Source organism: Capra hircus, chromosome 15, assembly GCF_001704415.2.
Source record: "Capra hircus breed San Clemente chromosome 15, ASM170441v1, whole genome shotgun sequence".
Taxonomy (NCBI): domain Eukaryota; kingdom Metazoa; phylum Chordata; class Mammalia; order Artiodactyla; family Bovidae; genus Capra; species Capra hircus.
The window spans coordinates 47,374,048-47,391,972 of record NC_030822.1 but is presented as its reverse complement, the minus strand read 5'-3'; the positions used below and the strand labels follow the sequence as shown (position 1 = coordinate 47,391,972).

At 51.6% G+C, this 17,925-nt stretch overlaps 1 protein-coding gene across 1 annotated transcript in view; it reads right to left on the bottom strand.

The window, feature by feature from the left end:
- Positions 1-17,323, bottom strand: part of OTOG (otogelin) — an 83,966-nt gene extending 66,643 nt beyond the window's left edge. Inside the window, exons 1-17 of the mRNA XM_018058989.1 lie at positions 17,227-17,323; positions 16,728-16,788; positions 16,502-16,562; positions 13,653-13,731; positions 12,332-12,424; positions 12,010-12,164; positions 9,416-9,534; positions 7,763-7,968; positions 6,795-6,925; positions 6,423-6,529; positions 5,914-6,023; positions 5,394-5,522; positions 4,423-4,531; positions 4,115-4,161; positions 3,487-3,632; positions 1,186-1,318; positions 138-315 (exon numbers count right to left, since the gene is read on the bottom strand). Of these exons, the coding sequence (XP_017914478.1) occupies positions 138-315; positions 1,186-1,318; positions 3,487-3,632; positions 4,115-4,161; positions 4,423-4,531; positions 5,394-5,522; positions 5,914-6,023; positions 6,423-6,529; positions 6,795-6,925; positions 7,763-7,968; positions 9,416-9,534; positions 12,010-12,164; positions 12,332-12,424; positions 13,653-13,731; positions 16,502-16,562; positions 16,728-16,788; positions 17,227-17,323 (1,961 nt within the window). The remainder of the gene's footprint in view (positions 1-137; positions 316-1,185; positions 1,319-3,486; positions 3,633-4,114; positions 4,162-4,422; positions 4,532-5,393; positions 5,523-5,913; positions 6,024-6,422; positions 6,530-6,794; positions 6,926-7,762; positions 7,969-9,415; positions 9,535-12,009; positions 12,165-12,331; positions 12,425-13,652; positions 13,732-16,501; positions 16,563-16,727; positions 16,789-17,226) is intronic.

Here is a 17,925-nt window from a genome sequence, read left to right as displayed (position 1 = left end):
TAAACAACCAACGATGCACGTTTTGCACAGTGAGAACCCCTGGGGGTTCTGGAGAAATATTAGACAGGGTCCAGGTGCACATAGTCTTTAGGGCCCCGCCTCCCCCTCTCCTTCTGGTTCCGGGGCAGGGCACATACAGGAAATCGTCCTGCGTGTTGCCGTTGAAGGTGCCACAGAGGCCCACGGTGTCCTCCACCCATCGCTGGTCCACCTGCAGGTAGAGCCGCAGTCCTTCGCGGTCATAGAGCACCCGCACACCCACGTTGGTCCTCACGCGCAGGAACACCGAGGACAGCCTCCGGATCTCAAAGGCGTCTAGGCACAGAAGGAGAAGGGATGTAGGAAGTTTGGACAAGATCACCCCATCCACCGCCATCACCTGCATAGCCCATGCTCACCCGATACCCAGCCCAGTCTTCACACACAGTAAAGCTCTGCCACAAAGAAGTGAAGCTCTGGGTTGGTTTGGGGAGCCCTGAAGAAATCCCGGTCAATGATGAAATCAGGACCCAGGGAGAAGCTACCGCAGCAGCCCCAGATGAGAAATTTCTTCTGGCAGTCAGTGCCAATTAAAGACTTGCCTCCCTAAGCAATGGGTATGTTTCCTTCTCTAGCAAAAAAGAATTCTGTAACTACCCGTTTTGGGGTTTTTGTTTGTTTTTTTTTCACAGTGGCCACTAGGAAGGTGAAAATATGATTTCAGATTCAATTGTAGCAATTTTAAAATTTAGATTTAGTTGTAGTGAATTGTACATCTTTTGTGACTTGCTTTTTTTTAAACCCCTTTACACCCCTTGCATCTTCACTCGTCTCAGCCTTGAGTCCTTATTCTTTTTTTTTTTTAGTTTTTTTGATGCTGTTTTATTTCTTAATCATTCTGCCATTTTTGTTAGATTTTGTGCTTCCTACGAGCTATCACAAAGCCCTTGTGAAATCAGAAAGGATATGGAAGAGAGCTCCATTAATATCCTTAAGTTAGGAGAAGCCATCATACTGCCATGAAACCCACTGCAGGGGGGGGCAGAGACAATTCTACAGGCCAGAGTCCATGTTCCTGGGACCAAGGTGTCCCCTGGCCTGATTCACCCAGTACTAGAATGTGGGCTCTTGCCCAGATAGCAATGCTTTTGCCAGAAGAGCCTGGGCTGCTAACTTTCAGCTAGCTCTTGTCCACCAGGGCCGTACCGTCTGTGTAGGGTGGGGTGACCTTGTACTGGTCAAACAGAAGAACATCCCCTGCTTGGGTCAAGGTCACCTGCCTCCGAGGGTCCTGATGCAGAATCACTGACACTGACTGGACACAGACTCCATCCTGGTTCTAGTGAGAGAGGAAGGCCAAATGGGGAGGATTAGTCTGTCTCCCTGCTGAGCCCAACAGAGCCCTCCAAAGGCAGGGATTTCAGCACGGTTTGAGGCCAGGGGCAAGCTCCTCACAGTGTCAGAGACCCAAGGGACATTAGGGGTCCTCTAACCAAATGCTCTGATCTGGGGAATGAGAAGGCAGAGGCCCAGGCTGGAGAAGGTTAGTGGCAAAACTGGGCTAATACAAATAAAAGTGGTAGTCAACCCTCAGGCTATGACACAGAGCAGAGCTGGGCCCCAGATGGCTCAGAGTCCAGTCTCGGAAACACTGGCCTCCCCACTTGACTGCAACGCAGGACTTTAATTTCATCCTTTTATCGGTGTTTGTGTAGCTCTTTCCATGTGTCACACCCTGTGGCATATCAAGCTCCACTCATAAGCAGGCAGGAAATGAGCTGATATTCTCTGGGCCTCAGGGTCTCATCCCTGAAATGGGCAGTACACATTGGGTCCATTCATACTTCCCTTCCACACAATCATACCTGATGAAAGTGATAGATATAGTCCCTGACTTCATGAAGAATACATACTCGTGAGGGATACAGATTTTAAATAAGAGATTACAAAGTTGGTTAATTGTGATCAGTGCTGAAAACAGGTGTAGGGTGCTAACGAGACTTAGGCTGCAGAAATAGGAAGGGGCATCCTGGGGAATGATAATAATAATGTAAAAATAATCACATCACAACAATAATATAACACGTAGTAATACTATCGATACAATACTATTATAGGGCTTCCCCAGTGGCTCAATGGTAAAGAATCCGTCTGCCAATGCAGGAGACAAGGGTTTGATCCTCGGTCCGGGAAGACCCCACGTGTATAGAGCAACTGAGCCCCACAACTATTGCACCTGTGCTCTAGAGCCGGGGAACTGCCACTCTTGAAGCCCATGTGTCCTAGGGCCTGTGCACAGCAACAAGAGAAGCCACTGCAATGAGAAGCCCGTGCACCACAACTAGAGAGCAGCCCCTGCTCGCCCCAACTAGAGAAAAAGCCCGTGCATGCAGCAACAAAGACCCAGCACAGCCACACATTAAAAAAAATGCTCTAAGTCTACAAACAGTAAACGCTGGAGAGGGTGTGAGAAAAGGGAGCCCTCCTACACTGCTAGTGGGAACGTAAAATGATACAACCACTCTGAAGAACAGTATGAAGGTTCCTTACAAAAACTAAAAATAGAACTACCAGATGATCCAGCCATCCCACTCATGGACACAGCCCAGGAGAAAACCATAATTTGAAAAGATACAAGCCTGTCAATGTTCACTGCAGCACTATTTACAATAGCCAGGACATGGAAGCAATATAAGTGTCCACTGACAGAGGAATGGATAAAGAAGATGTAATACGTATATACAAGGAATATTACTCAGTCATAAAAAAGAATGAAATAATGCAAGTTGCAGCAACGCTGGATGGACCTAGAGATTATCGTTCTAAGTGAAGTCAGTGAAAGACAAATACAATATCACTCATATGTGGAATCTAATTTTTAAAAAATTATATAAATGAACTTAATTACAAAACAGATTTTGAAAACAAGCTTATGGTTAGCCAAGAAGAAACGTGGCATAGAAGGAGGGATATATTAGGAGCTTGGGATTAATATACACACACTACTGCATATAAAATAGTTAACCGACAAGGACCTACTGCATAGCACAGGGGACTCTACTCAATAATCTGTAATAACCTATATGGGAAAGGAATCTGAAAAAGAGTGACTATATGTATATGTATAACTGGATCACGATGCTGTACACCTGAACCTATCATAACATTGTGTATCAACTATACTCCAGTAAAATTTAGAAAACAAAACCAGAAAGAATGACTCACTTTGCTGTACATCAGAAATGAACACACCATTGTAAATCAAATGTATTTCAATAAATTAAAAAAAAAACAAACAACAACGATGGCCAGGACAGGGAAGTGACTCAGCCAACAGATGCTCTGGAGCCAGAACCCAGTCTGCTGTCCCCTGGCTCTGTCCAGAAACAACAGACAGCAGGGTGGGGCTGTGGGAGGACCTGAGCCCTTGCCCTAAAGCCCCAGCCTCTCTAGGAGGCGGCAGTCAGGGGCAGCTGGCTGGCTGGAGCCTGGGGTCCCAGCCCTTACCAGGCCACATGGGGCGTTCTGCAGCGTCACTGTGAAGGTGCCCGAGGAGCGGCTCTTGGCCAGGATGTACTGACACGTGGCGGGGAATGTGTAGCGGCGGCCATCGAAGGTCGTGAAGTGGATGTCACCAGTCACTGAACACTCAGCTGAGCGGCAGAGAGAGGCAGCTGACCTTGGGGGCTGCCCCACAGGGTGTGCCTCTGCCCTGCAGCTCTGAGCACCCAGAGAAGACGGCACCCCATCCTCAGGAATCAGGGGGGTGCCTGGAGCCCTGGCCCTCCATTTGAGAGCCCCGGTTACTGGGGAGAAGTCTCCCAGGTCTGTCTGAAGAGAGACGCAGCTCTCCCCTCCTCTCCCTCTGATGGGAGACCAGGCCCTGAGCATGGAGGCCAGTCTCGGTCCAAGCCCGCTACACTCAGGAGGGACCCCATGAAAAACCCTCCCTGCTAGGGCAGAACAAAACCCTTCATCAGTCTGAGCAGTTCTGAGAACACAAAGAGGGGCAGGCGGAGCCAATGGAACTGAGTGAGCGCCCCACTCCAGCAGCAGGCCCGGCCCTCTGAGCTCCCCGACCCTAAAAGCTGAGGGGTTGAGAGAAGGGGTGGAGTCCAAGTGGGGCCAGACGTACCTGGGCAGACAGACGTGCTGCACACCCACTTGCCCGCAGTGCATATGCTGAAACACAGAGATCAAGGGAGTAGGGACTCACCCCTTCAGGGCTAGGATAGATGCTAGAGGGTTGCAGAGCTCCTTCCCAGCCCTCAGTCTTCCCAGCTCTAAAATGGGTGGAGATTCCACCCATAGAGTGGATCTGATGAGATCTGTGACTCAGAGGTGCTGAGTGCCCCATGTGGTCAGGCTCCTAGACCGTGGAGGGGTAGCCCTGATGGAAAGCCCCAGAGGCCACCGTTCCCCTCCCCAGCAGTGGACACGGACCAGGAATTGCAGTCTTCTTTCACCACAGAGCCAGTCGGGTACAGGGTCCCATGGAACTCACAGGGACACTCAGCCAGTGCCACACAGCCCCCATCCTTGAAGATCAGCCCTAGGGTGACAGCAAAGGCCCACTTAACTCACCTCCACTCCTGTTCACAAACCTATCATGGCTCTCCAGGGCCTGTGATAAAAATTAACTCATCCACACTCTTTCACCACCCAGCTCACTTTCAAACTTTCTCCGGTGTAAATGCATGGCTCAGGCCAGATCTGAATCCCCTTTGAGCAAATAATCCCACCTCCAGACCTTTGCTCTGAGAACGACTCACCCCACACAAAGTGCATACTGACCAGCTTCTCCTCTCCATCTCTCAGAAGCCTGTCACCGTATCTAGAATCAGCTAAGGGGCCACCTCCTCCAGGAAGCCTTCCCTGATAATCTCTCCCTACAAATGAATTCCTGTATCTTTTCTTGTCTGAACTCCTGAGCTGGTCCTCACCATATTATGCCTCAGACTGGAGTTATATGTGTAAGTGTCATCACTGCAACCAGACTCAGATTCCTAAAGTCAACAACTGTATCTTTGTATTTTTTTATCTCATCCTCACCAAGCAAGTTCTGTACCATTAGATGTGCTGCAGATTTATACACCATGAAAAGCAGTACACAGATGAAAGTTTAAACAACTACATGTGTGATAAATGAATAAATGAATGACCGAATAACCTGTCCCCATCTACACACCTTAAAAAGCTCAGTCTCAATGAAATTAAATATCCTGATGAATCTTCAAGAGCTACGGCTCTGCCCCTACCCTTACCTCCCTTAAGCCATTCATTCACTCGCTCATGTATTGTTTGTTCCTTCCTTCCTTCATTCTACAAACAGACATGCTCTGACCCCTGGCTTCACGCTCATCTATGCCAGGCCAGAGAAATGCTGCCGGGCACCCACTGAACCACTAGCATACCGTCAGGGCAGTAGCAGCCGTCCACACAGGCTATCTCGCTGTCCACACAGGATGTCCGCGGCTGGCAGGAGGCCGGGCAGCAGGCGACACACTCGTTGTAGACAAAGGCCTTCTCCTTGCAGAGCACCACTTGGAAAGAAGGCAGCATAGTATGGCCTGCCCGCTCCCTTCTGGCCCCAGCTCTGCCAGGACACAACCAGGGCCTACCCAAGCCCTAGGGTGGGGGTAGGAGGGCTTTCTTGGTCGCAGTGGGAGCACTGGGTGACCAGGAAATAAGTGAGAACCTGGGAGACCCTGAGAGTCACTTTCATCACACTCGGTGGCCCCAGGTCAGTCCCTCCCTCTCTGAGCCTCAGTTTTCCCATCTGTCTCATGGGGATGGAACCTCAGGGCTTAATACTCTTGATCACTGTGGTTCTCAGCAGGACAGGACATTGACTTGAGGCCTGGGAATGCCACCCACAGCCTCAGAACAGAGCTTGTCTGTATCCCTCCCTGCCCACAATCAGGCTGCACCTACTGCATGACCGGAGCTGGTTCCTCCACCCCTGCAGCGGCCGACCTGCCTGGGCACACGCCCGTGCATACTCTGCCAGTGCCCGGCACCAGGTGGCTTCATCACCTGCTGATCTGTGCAGGGAAGCCAAGGATATAAGATTCCACCTGCAGCCAGCCCCCAGCACCCAACAGAGTCTGCCAGGGTTCAGACTTGACAGCTGGGAAAGGGAGCCAGGGGAGGCAGCTAGGTACACAGACCCCTAGACTGGAGGTCAGAAAATCTGGGCTCTCGTCTCAGCACTGCCCCTGACTGATGAGACCCGGGGGTGGTCAGGGCCCATTTCTGGGCCTCGACTGAATGAGGATGGTCTGTCCCACCCATGCAGATATGTAAGCATTTCAGAACTTTGGGAAGCATATCTGTTACTGCCTGGGATCAAGCTCAGTGGCCCACGTGCTGAGCCCTCACCCACTACTGGAAGAGGTCTTCCCACAGCCCAGTACCACCCTCGCTCATGGGTCCCCACTCACTGGCAGAGATCGCTGGTACAGCTGGCCATGAAGGGCAGAGGGCTGACGTAGGCATGGCAGATGTCAAACGGGGGTCGCAGCAGTGCCTCACAGCGGTCATACACACCCTGGGGTGTGGACCAGGAGCCAGAGCTGGAGGCTGGCAGGGCCACGCACAACCCCTTGACTTCACCAGTCCCATGAAGCACCCCAACTTGGGCCCGAGGGAGAGAAGGAGGAGGATGGAGAGGAGACGGAAGGGGTGTGGACACCAACAACCTTGGTCCCCTGCAGCCAGTGACTATCCAAGAAGTAGACAGGAAACCAACCTAAGCCAGACACTAGGGTTGGGGTTAGGGGGCCGGAGTAGGGGGGTCAGCCCAGGAGCCACACCTGCATGGTTCCCGGGCTCTGCTGCAGGCATGGGGGGCGGGGCAGGGAGGAGGTCGTGGGACCTGGAGGCTGGTTGGGAGCCTGCTCCTGCCAGCTGTGCACGAACTCCGCCACATCGTCCGTCAGCTTCCCTGTAGGGCAGAAGAAGCATGACCGCAGGTGGGGGCCAGACGGGAAGCAGGTGGAGCCGAAGAGATGCCAAGAGAAAGGAAAGGCGTTGAAAAACCAGCCTCCTGAGCTACCATCTCAGTCTGCATTTCCCTACAGAGCCATTCTCCTGAAAGAGTTGTTTGGTAAGCATAGTCAAGAATGCTCAAGACCCTCAAGGTTCCAGGGAGCGGCTCCCTGCCGCTCTAAACTCAGAAAAGCAGCACCATGCCATCGAGAAGGAATGAACGTGTGAGTCTGAACAAGCTCTCATGCCTCTCTGAGCATGAGGTTCCCACGTGTGAATAGGGCAAACCATCCCCTTGTGAATTTATTGCAAGGACTACACAGGACGCTACAGGTGAAGTGTTCAGTGTGCTGTGGCTGCTCACAGGTGTCACTTTCTCTCTGGCCAGAGCTGCTATGATTTGGTCTAAACTCTTCACTTTAACTTCCTGCCTCTCTAGCTGGAGCTTTTTGCTCCCTGGCTCCCTCTGGCCCCTGCACCCTGCAGTCCCCTCAGCCCCTCCATCCCCTAGACACCTTGCAGGGCCAGCGTCACCTGGCAAAGTGTCCATTAGATCCTCAAGCAACCTGAGTAGAAATTCTCATTACAGCTATTTTACAAATGAGGAAACTGAGGTCCAGAGGAAAATGCGGAAACCAGGTTAAAACAGACTTGGAAGAGGCCTCTGACCTCCCCCCAGTCTTTATACCATGACCCCAGGGTTCTGTGCCAAGTCCCTTCCCACTCCTCCCAGCCCAGCCTATCCCCCACCCTGACCAAAACCCCTTTGGAGGCCACCTGGCCTGTGCCTCACCATAGCTGGTCACCAGGTCATCCTGGGGGTCGGCATTGTTGTTCCCACACAGCCCATGGGTCCAGCCTAGGAACTCTGGACTCATTTTAATGTAAACAGCTGAGGTGCCATCCCAGGCAAGCGTGAAGGCCGACTGATGCCGCACGAGGACATAGCCAGCAAGCTGTTGTAGACGCAGGTTCCCCATCACTTGAGGCAGCTGGAGCCTGCAGGATACAGCCCAGAGCTCCAGGGCATCCACATCACCTCCACCAGCCCAGGCCCTTCACCAGGGGACCACCATCCTCTACCCACAGGGCCCACCATGTGCACAGGATCAGCCTCAGCCCCTGGCCACCGACACCACAGGGTCTCAGGCCCCTATTTTCCTTTCCCCTGACTTCTTGGGTGCTTGGAAGTCCATAGTTAGAAAGGGGTTCCTTGGTTTTCAGAGTTTTAAAGTTGCTTTTCCAAACTATAATTTCCCTTGATATCTGGTATCACAGTGAGGACAATCATGGGATTTTGAGCACTAATAGTGGCGACTTTTTATACAAAAATTATTAAAATATATTTTATTGATGGTATTTCAATAAATAAAGGGCAGTTAGTTAAGCAGAAAATAATACTTAAAAAATAAAACTGCAATTTCCCTGGCAGGAATAAATCTTAGAGTGACTGAAATTGCCAGTTCCTTTTCCTAGACAGGAGTGATGGTATAAACAGACATCCACTTTGCTTATATTTTTGGTGGGAAGCCAGAAAGGAGTTGGAAGAGAAAAAGGAAAAGCCAAGAGAGAAGACAAACAGGACATGAAGGAAAGAGTTCAGGGCTCAGGCAATCTTAATATCCTCCCGTTTTATTGGCACAGACTCTCTTAGCCAATCTGGAATTTGGCAACATTAACACAGCTGAAAATCAGGAAGAAAGCAAAAGGAGTGTCTAACCAGTCAAAGCTGGAACCAAAAGAGCCATCTACCAAGGCTTCATTCACAGGGAAACACTTTGGATCTTCAATTCTACACTCAGCACGAGAAAGTTTGCTTACCTGGTTTCCAGGTCTGAAGCAGGAAATAAGAAAGGGATAAGGGTCAGTGCAAGAGGGCCCCCCTGACAGCAAGATGAAGTGGCAGTGGACAGCCAAGGAAGGCGAGGCCAGTGAGGAAGAGATGCAAGAAAGATTTCCGAAAGGACCACAGTCTGGGGCCTTTTGATGTAGGAAGCTGGGACTTCACCCCTTAAATAGTCCCTCAGTCATCCCTGAGGTCCCAACAAGGTAAGTGACATTCAAATGACCCCATGCCATCAGAAAAGGGTGAAAGTGTACTCAAAGTCTGCTCTGATGAGGCTTGAACTATGTAGGATACATTCAGGAAGATTTCCTTCAACTTGTGAAAGCAAAAACCTGTTAATAATGCCTATACAGCTCTCTGGGAAACTTCGCTTATTGCCTGAGAATGCATTGTCTGGAAACCCACAGGGCCTGAGAGTTCCAGAAAATCATGAGGGACTTGTCTTTCTGTATCCCAGCTGACCTGCCAGTACGTTTCTGCCATAGTGGTGGAGATTCTGTTTGCCCCTAGAAAACAACTCGAGAAGGGCAGATGCTCAGCCTTCTCCCACCACCCATGCCAGGGAGTAGGGGAGCTCAGGGCAGAAGGTGTTGGAGTTACCTCACGCCTCCACGGGTGACCTCCTTGGCCAGCTGGATCTCCTGCTCGCCCGCAAAGAAGAGGCTGACCGACCTGGAGCAGGTGTAGGGGAAGGAGCCGCACTGCGGGTCGTTGTGCACCTGGAGGGGATTTCAGAGGCCACTGTGCAACCTCCTGCCACTCACCTGGCCCCCAGCTTCGGCTATGGGCCCAGAGGCACCCTGTTGAGCTCCCACTAATGCTGGACTGCCTGCCCGCTGCATGCCAAGCACCTGTCCTCTGTCATCTCTCCCAGGCCCCACAGCACCACAGGGAGGTCAGAGCTATCTTTACCTGCACCTCAGAGAGGAGGTGGCTCGTGCTCAGAGAGGTGAAGTGACACGGGTAACACACACACAGCCAGGGTTCCAATCCAACTGTGCTGTCTCCCTATTTCTGGACTTTTTTGTTTATCCACCCCAGCTTATCCCATCAGATTGAAAGCCCAGTTATACACTCACACCATCTCACACTCATAATGAACACAACACACATCTCAAATAGGTACATCACAGGGCACTCATTCACAGGGCACACACTATCAATGCTCACACTATAAACACACACTCCTACCACCACCCTGGTAGAGGCGGCTTAGCTGTCCCCTCCACACACACGTATCACTCCTGAGTTGCCTGACACATGCGCGTCTCCTCTGCCCCCGCTCAGACAGAAGCTACACCTCCAAAGCCACAGGACCCAAGGAAAGCAGGCAGGGGCTCGCAGAGTTTAGGGAAAAGTCTGAAATGTATCTCTGCCAAATGTGAAAATCCATCCCATGAGTGAACAAACCTTCCACTAGATTAGGCAGGCTGGAGCCATTTCAACTAAAAGCAGAACCTGTGAAAGCCATCCCATAGCCTAAATATTTTTCAAACTTTTGCGACCATGACCCATAGTGAGAAATATATACACATATAAATTAAATAAAACAAAAAGTTTTACAAAATAATATTCACCACTATTAGTGTGCAAAGCATTCCTACAATATTTTCTCTTTATATTCTATTTTGTCTTTTTTTTAATGCTGGTTATGACCTATTACTTATGCATTTCATAACTCATGAGTGCGTGGCACCCCATTGGTCCAGGTAATCATAACGCCTGTGTGTTAGTCACTCATTCATGTCCAACTCTTTTTGACACCGTGAACCATAGCCCACCAGGTTCCTCTGTCCATGGAATTCTCCAGGCAAGAATACTGGAGTGGGTTGCCATTCCCTTCTCCAGGGAGTCTTTCCAACCTAGGAATCAAATCTGGGTCTCGTGCATTGCAGGCAGATTTTTTTTTTTTTTTTTACCATCTGAGCCACCATGAAATGATACAGTCATGATGTGTGATACCCACGATACTCTGAGGTGAAGAGGGTCAGGGTCCCCGGTCCATCCAGGGCCTGGCCCCCAGACAGTCCCTTGGCAGGGCTATGCCTGAGACAGAAGGGGCACACCCAGCTGGCAGAGGGGTGACACTGAGCACCATGCTCTCCCCCATCTCCCAACCTCTCAGCCTAACTCCGAGCTGGCCAAGGTGCCCTCCAGCAGAGCAGCCTCCCCAGCTAGACTCTTCTCCAGGTAGAGACTATACCTACAGGTGACTGCCCACTTGACACACAGGGTAAATGTGAAAATCAAATCTGTCTGACCATGAGACGGTGACTCTCACGTGTGTTCATACACAAGACAAGCTTTTACTGAGCATTAATCCAGGTGCGGAGAACAGCAATGGAAAAGACACGATCCCTGCCTAGAAAACTTACATCTGAAGAGGAGACCAACCCAGAAACAGATTTTTGTAAGAGAAACACAATGATAGGGTAATGGTGTGGAACTCTGGTTCCACAGAAAGGAGCCCCTGAGCCCACTCAGGAGGTCAGAGCATGCAAAAAGTCTTCTTAGAAGAGGTCACCCTAAGCTGAGTCACTCAGGACCTCTATCATTTCCTCTGTGACACCACACTCTTTCTTATCTAAGGTTCATACCACAGCATCCAATGTTCCTTTGACCTAGAGTGTTCTCGGGGTCTGTCCCTACCCCTTCACTTGTCTAGCTCTAATTCATTCTTCAAATACCAACGTAAATATCACTTCCTGCAGCAGGAAGCCCTCCCTGATTACCATCTTTCCCAATAGGCAAGGTTAGGTTTCCATCACATGCTCTTCTAATCGTTTGACATTCTCCTCTATTGCACTCAGTGACACTTGAAATGATTCATTTGACTTGATGTCTGTTTTCCCATTAGACTGTAAGTTACATGAGGACAGAGACCACATCTGCGGTGTTGTCCACAGGGCCAGCACCAGGCTTTGTACCAGGAAAAGAGTATAACTATGCACTTAATAAATACTTGGTGAATGAGAGACTAAGTGAATGAGTGGCCAGGGGCAACCAGAAGTGAGTGGTTGAGTGAGAACCATGGAGCGTTCAGCTGCCTCCAGGTGCAGAAGCCCTGGGCAGGAGCTGGGAGGGTGAAGGAAAGTGCCAGCCTCTTTAACTCTGCCGAGCAGAGCCCAGGCCAGCCAAGCCTTCAGGGCCTAGAAGAACCTTCCCGGACAGGCAGGGGGCAGTGAACACCTCACCTGGACTGAGAAGATCTGCCCCTCAGGTTCATGGCGCCCCACCAGAGTGTAGCTGCCCTTCCCAGACAGGTAGTAGTAGAGGCCATCAAACGTCTCCACGTGATGCTGTCCCCACGCCCGGCAGATGCTGTCTCTCTCAGGGCCGGCATTGTACACTGAGCCAGAGACAAAAACGGCATCTCTGTGCAGCAGCAGTGGACACTGAGCCCAAGGCTAGTGGGTTCCGTGCCCACTCCCTCTAGACCAGACCCCTGAGTCTCAGGTCCACAGATTTTCTTAAACCTGTGGCCCCTCCCAGAGGCGGAATGGAGTCCAGACTCACCCATCTGGCAGCGCGGCCCGGTAGCGTTGAAGCGCCTGCAGTCACAGAAGGCCGGGTGCACACATTCGCCCCCATTAAAGCAGGAGAACAAGTCTGCAAGAGGGACGCGAGGCATCGCCCCATCAAGCTGAGAATGGCAGAATCCATTGACGCAGCACCTCCGTCACGATGGGACCCCAGGCCCCCGCTCTCCCAGAGCGACATGGAACTCAGATCCCCATCACAGCAAGCCCCAACTTTCCTCAGGAGCTGGCTTTGATGGGGGCAGGAGCAGGGTGCCTCAGACAGCTGCCCCACCCTCTCCCTAATAGGCCGTGAAGTCTGAGTACTGACCTTCGGTAGGTATCAATGGCCCCAGGCCAGCCCCACCTAGGCCTTCAGTTTCCTAAGCTAAAAGTTCCTGGCCACCAGGCAAGGCATCAAAGCTGTGAACACGGAGCGTGAGGGGTGAGCAGGAGCCTGCCCAGAGCTCTTAATTTTTTTTTTTTTTTTTTTTTAATTTTAAAATTTTTAATTCTTACATGCGTTCCCAAACATGAACCCCCCTCCCACCTCCCTCCCCACAACATCTCTCTGGGTCATCCCCATGCACCTGCCCCAAGCAAGCTGCACCCTACGTCAGACATGGACTGGCGATTCAATTCTTACATGACAGTATACATGTTAGAATTCCCATTCTCCCAAATCATCCCACCCTCTCCCTCTCCCTCTGAGTCCAAAAGTCCGTTATACACATCTGTGTCTTTTTTGCTGTCTTGCATACAGGGTCGTCATTGCCATCTTCAGAGCTCTTCATGGACTGCTCTTCCTCATAGCTCCATAAGCTCAGGGGAAGAGTCCATAGCGTAAACCAAGGGAAGCGGAGGGGCCTCGCCCTTGGAATGTAGTAGAAAGGAAGGCAGCCGAGGATGAGAGGACAAAGCAGGGTGGCGTGTGGCGAGGGAGGGAGCCACAGTGTGAGAAGAGGGACCACAGACAGAGACCAGGTGAGGGGAGAGGCCACAAAATGGTAGAGAGAGGCTACAGACACAGAGTGAGATCCAGGGGGAGAACCACCACTAAACAAGAAGCTCAGCCTCACTGGAGTCAGAGAGTGTGAGGGGGGGACAGCCGCAGGGGCGTGGTCGTGAGAACAGGACACTCCTCGGGCAGGAAGGAGAAAGCAGAGTAGAGCTGGACGCTGGGGCTGGGGACGGTGGAAAGAGGACCCCTGCAGGGAAAAGAGGTCCCAGGAGGCCCCAAGACAAGCCCTGGGCTTCCCTCACGGGCCTTTCTGCAGGCAAAGGCCTCCCACGAGCCCCAGGAAAGGAGGGGCACTTACAAGACGGTGCACATTTGGCCCGATGGAGCCGCCTTTCCCAGGAAGACATAGCCAAGGAGTCCAGGACTTCAGCTTCCTCCTTTTACAGAGAGGAGACGAAAAAGAATTCAATCAAGGGCTGACCTCAGGGATGGCAGGCTTCCTGGAGGTCACAGCCCTTCCCGTTCACCACCTGGAGGGAGGCAGGCCCTCTGCTGCTGGGTGCCCCAGTTACCCAGCCCAACTCTGAGAAGCCTGGAGGCAGGATTTTCAGGTAGCGTGAGGCCTGCTTTACACCCTCCCGAGTGGCATCTCACTGGCAGGCTGGGGAGGCCTGTAGCCTGAACACAACCCCCTCCCCTCCCCCCTCCCTAGTGTCCCCCGGCCTCCCCCGACTCCCTCCCTAGTAAACCTTTGTATGCTCCACAGCCCAGCACAAAACCCTCTTGTCTGGAGAACAAACACAACACCTTCTCACCACAGAAACCGTACGGTGCAGAGCTGGGAAACAAAGGCAGCCCCTCAATCCAGGGCAGGGGAACATCCCCCACCCCAACTCAGTCTTTGGGCTCTATCAACAAAAAAATGCCTCACAGATCACAACCCACCATTCTCAGAACTCGTCCGAGTCAGAACTCTCCCCGATACCACACATCTGAGGACAAAGGCAAAGCCTCGCTGAGACCCTGTTTTCCAGACCAGAAACCCCATCCCATGGTCTCTTGAGATATGAACATCTGAAATCAGGACTTTCCCGAACATCATTTCACTGTGTTCAGTCCCTCTCAGAACTCCAGCCTGAGGGTCTAATGTCACCTAGGACTGGGACCCTTGGCACAGTAGGATCCTCACTCTCAGGGCCTAAGTCCTCTCATCTGTACAACTTCTGGGACTCAGGGCCCAGCATGGCCCAAGTACAGGGAACAGGTGCACGTGGTCTTGCTCACAGGGCTGACAAGGCACGAACCACACTGAGGGTGTTTATCTCATGTATTTTCTCTCTCACTGTCACCTCCTCACCCCTGGGCTAAGTCCCCAGGGTCTAGAAAAGACTAGAAACACATAAGTATTCAGAACCCTTGGTCCCTGGAGCCCAACCCCAGCTCTTTGTCCTTCCTGTGGGTTGTATCTCTCCATCTCCTGCCTGGCCTGTGCTGCAACGAATCGAGGCCATTTCTGGAGAAGAATTTAAATCCTTTCCAAATGATTCATCTTCAGTATAGATGGGGAGTTCTTAATCATTTTTATGCCATGAATCCCTCTACAATCTAGTGACAATTATGGGCCCCTTCTTGCAACAGATGTTTCTAAATACATAAAATAAAACATAAGATTATAAAGGAAATCAAACATATTGCAATGCAGTGATCAAATATTTTATAAAAATGAGTAATGGTAATATTTGTGCTTCTTTATTAATACATTAAATCACAGGACCAAGTGACAGGCCACTTTTTAAGTAGCCTTATTCCTGCCCAGCCTCCTCCAACTCCAGTTGCCTTCAAGGACGGCCATTCTAACCCCTTGTTTGTTCTAAGGAGTAATGTGAGAAACCTACTGGGGTTGCCTGGTCTGGATGCTTCCCCAAGGAAAAGAAGGGGAGGCCTACCCTGGAATCCAGCAAGGAAAGAAACCCTCTAGGGGAATGAAGTGCTTGGGTAGGAGGATCACTACCCCATTAAAATACAGGGATCCCTGGAGTCCAGTGGGGGCATGTATGATGCAGTAGAACATGCTAGCTAGAAGACCTTGATCTGCCTGTGCCCTAAGGGCCCGGCAAACCATCCACCTGCCTCAGTGTCCCCATCCATAAAAAGAATGATGAAAACATTTTAAAATAAAATAAAAACTAAATAAAAAGAATGATGACATTATCTTTCAGTTCAATCTGGGGCCTGGAGAAATGGGAAAAAAAGATACAAAACCCCCACATAATCCAGACATTCAAAAGTAAGCATGCCTCCTCCTTCCTTGGGATCTTCATATCTATTTCAAAAGGGCAGGTATTTGGGACACACTGTTTTCTATTATAAAAGATGCTTCCATCCTGCTGGCACAAGGAGCTCCCCAGAGCAGAGCCCAAGGGCCAAGGTGTGTGAACTGAGGCTCAAGATTCTCTGGGGGAACTGCTATCGGGTGGGCAGTTTGTATCATGTTTGTGGTTGTAGAAAGGAGACAGACACAAGCCAGGACTAGAAAAGGAACCTGAGTCACTTGATCCAGAGACCGACCAAAGTTTGGCAAATAGAGAAAAGCACCACCTCTTCCTAAAGTACAGAGGATCTGATGTATGACAGAAAATCATCCTTCAATCAAAAAAAAAAAAAAGTAATAAAGCACAGAGGACCTGGGGAAGGTGGACAACAGGGAATGGTCAGGACTTAGAGGATGGCTCTGCTTCTCAACCAACCCTTCCTTGCAGGCCCCACCAGGTGACCCAGTTTTGTCTCTCCCCTCAAAGCATCATTGCTGGGGCACTGCTCAGGGGATGAAGAGGGACCTCTGACAGGGTTTAGGCCAGGCAGGGAACAGAGAACTCCACTCTCCCAAACCCTCATCTTCCCGCTTTCACCCAGGAAAGGAAAGAGCTCAGCTGTCTCCCAATGGCAACTCTGTGCCCTCTTCCTCTAAAACACAATTTATAAATAAACAAAAGTTGGCTGTAGCGCCCCAAGAGATTAGGAAAGTGGAAGTAGAAATATCCTATGAATTTGCATTCTTCAGACACATACTAAGAATCTTGTTGGTTACCTTTTGAATACCTGTAGAAACATACTTCCTGCCACCTACAAAGCTCCCAGACAGCCTCAAACGAGACAGAAATAAGCCCCTGCCCAGTGAAGCGCCCTGTTCCCCAGGCCTCGCCTTACCTGGCCTTCCATCACCGTGGCAGCATCCCCTATGGCAAGGACTGCCTCCTGATGGCTGTGGCTAGGTGGGAAACAAGCCTGGTGTGGGTGAAGGGAGAGGAGTGGGCCATGCCCCCCTACCACCCCCAGGCCCATCCCATCCCCTGTGCTAACCCCTGAGGTCACCCATGCCAGGAATGAAGATGGAACCAGTGAGCAGGGTAGCTACCAGTTCTTGCCTACTCACCTGGGATCCTGGGCTGGCTCAGGCTGCAGCTCTGCATTGCCCCGGGGTGTGGGTGCTGCGGCTAGGGGGTGGGGGGATTACTCTCCACTCAAGTTATGCCTCCCACCCCTTCTCACCCCGTTCCCCACCTGCTGGAAAACCTCTCTCATACCTGGCGTCACCCCCATTCTCTCTCCCTGCAGCCTTCTCAAATCCTTTCTCCCCCTCCCTGGGGACTCTTTTCCAACAAGGGTCTCCCTCCTCCTTCTTACTCTGTGCCCCAGTTCTCTCTGGTTCCCCCTCCTTGGATCTCTTCCACGCTGCCCAGTTTGAGAGCCATTCCCCTGACTGCGGCTGGCCTTTCCTTCCTTCTGCGGTCCCGCTCCCTGGACCCACTCCCTGGCTGTCCCCCTGCCTTCCCTCAAACCTTCTTTCTTTCCCCTCTCTCCAGCTGGCCCAAGTCTGTCCCTCTAAACGTTCTCCCAGGTTCCGGGCCTCCCCTAGCCCACACCTTTCTCACCGAGAGACTGCAGTGGCAGAAACTCCCCTGCTGGCTCACCCCGGGGCAGCCAGACGCAAGCTAGGAGCAGGCAGAACACTGGCGCCGGGGCCCCCATAGGGGCGCGCGGGGACTGGGAAGCCTGAGCGCAGGACCGAGTCCGAGTCCCTCTCCAGCGAAGGTAGAGTCACACTTCCACTGGTTGGAAGCCGCCGGGCCTCTTGCTCTCTTGCCCCAGGATACCCTTGGCTCCGCCTCCCAGGCACTTGGCTCCGCCCAGAGCTAGAGAGACAGGACCGCCCAACTTATTACCCTAATTTAGGAGCCTGACGGGTGTTGGGGGGGTGGGGCGTGGCCGCCTTTGTTCTCCTTGGCCTGTGGCTGCCCTTCCCCGAGGGAGGTTGGATTCAGATCACACCCAGCGCTAAGTCCCTTGGGGGAGCAAGGAGGCAGGCATCTGTGCAGCTTCCAACATCCCTTGCTCCTCAGAGATCCCTGGCTCAGGAACCTGGGTTCTGGAAGCCCCTTACTGGGTTCTTGGAGACCCAAGATGCTGGTATAAGTCTGGTCCTATGCACTCCTGAGGTCCCAGGAGGTGCAACTCAGTGGTCAGTGGCCGAACCATGGCTCAGGCCTGCAGAGTCCTAGCCTGTGCTTACACCATTTCCCACTACAGCCTCCTGGGTCCCCAAGACCACACTCTACCCCTAGTTTTGAGCT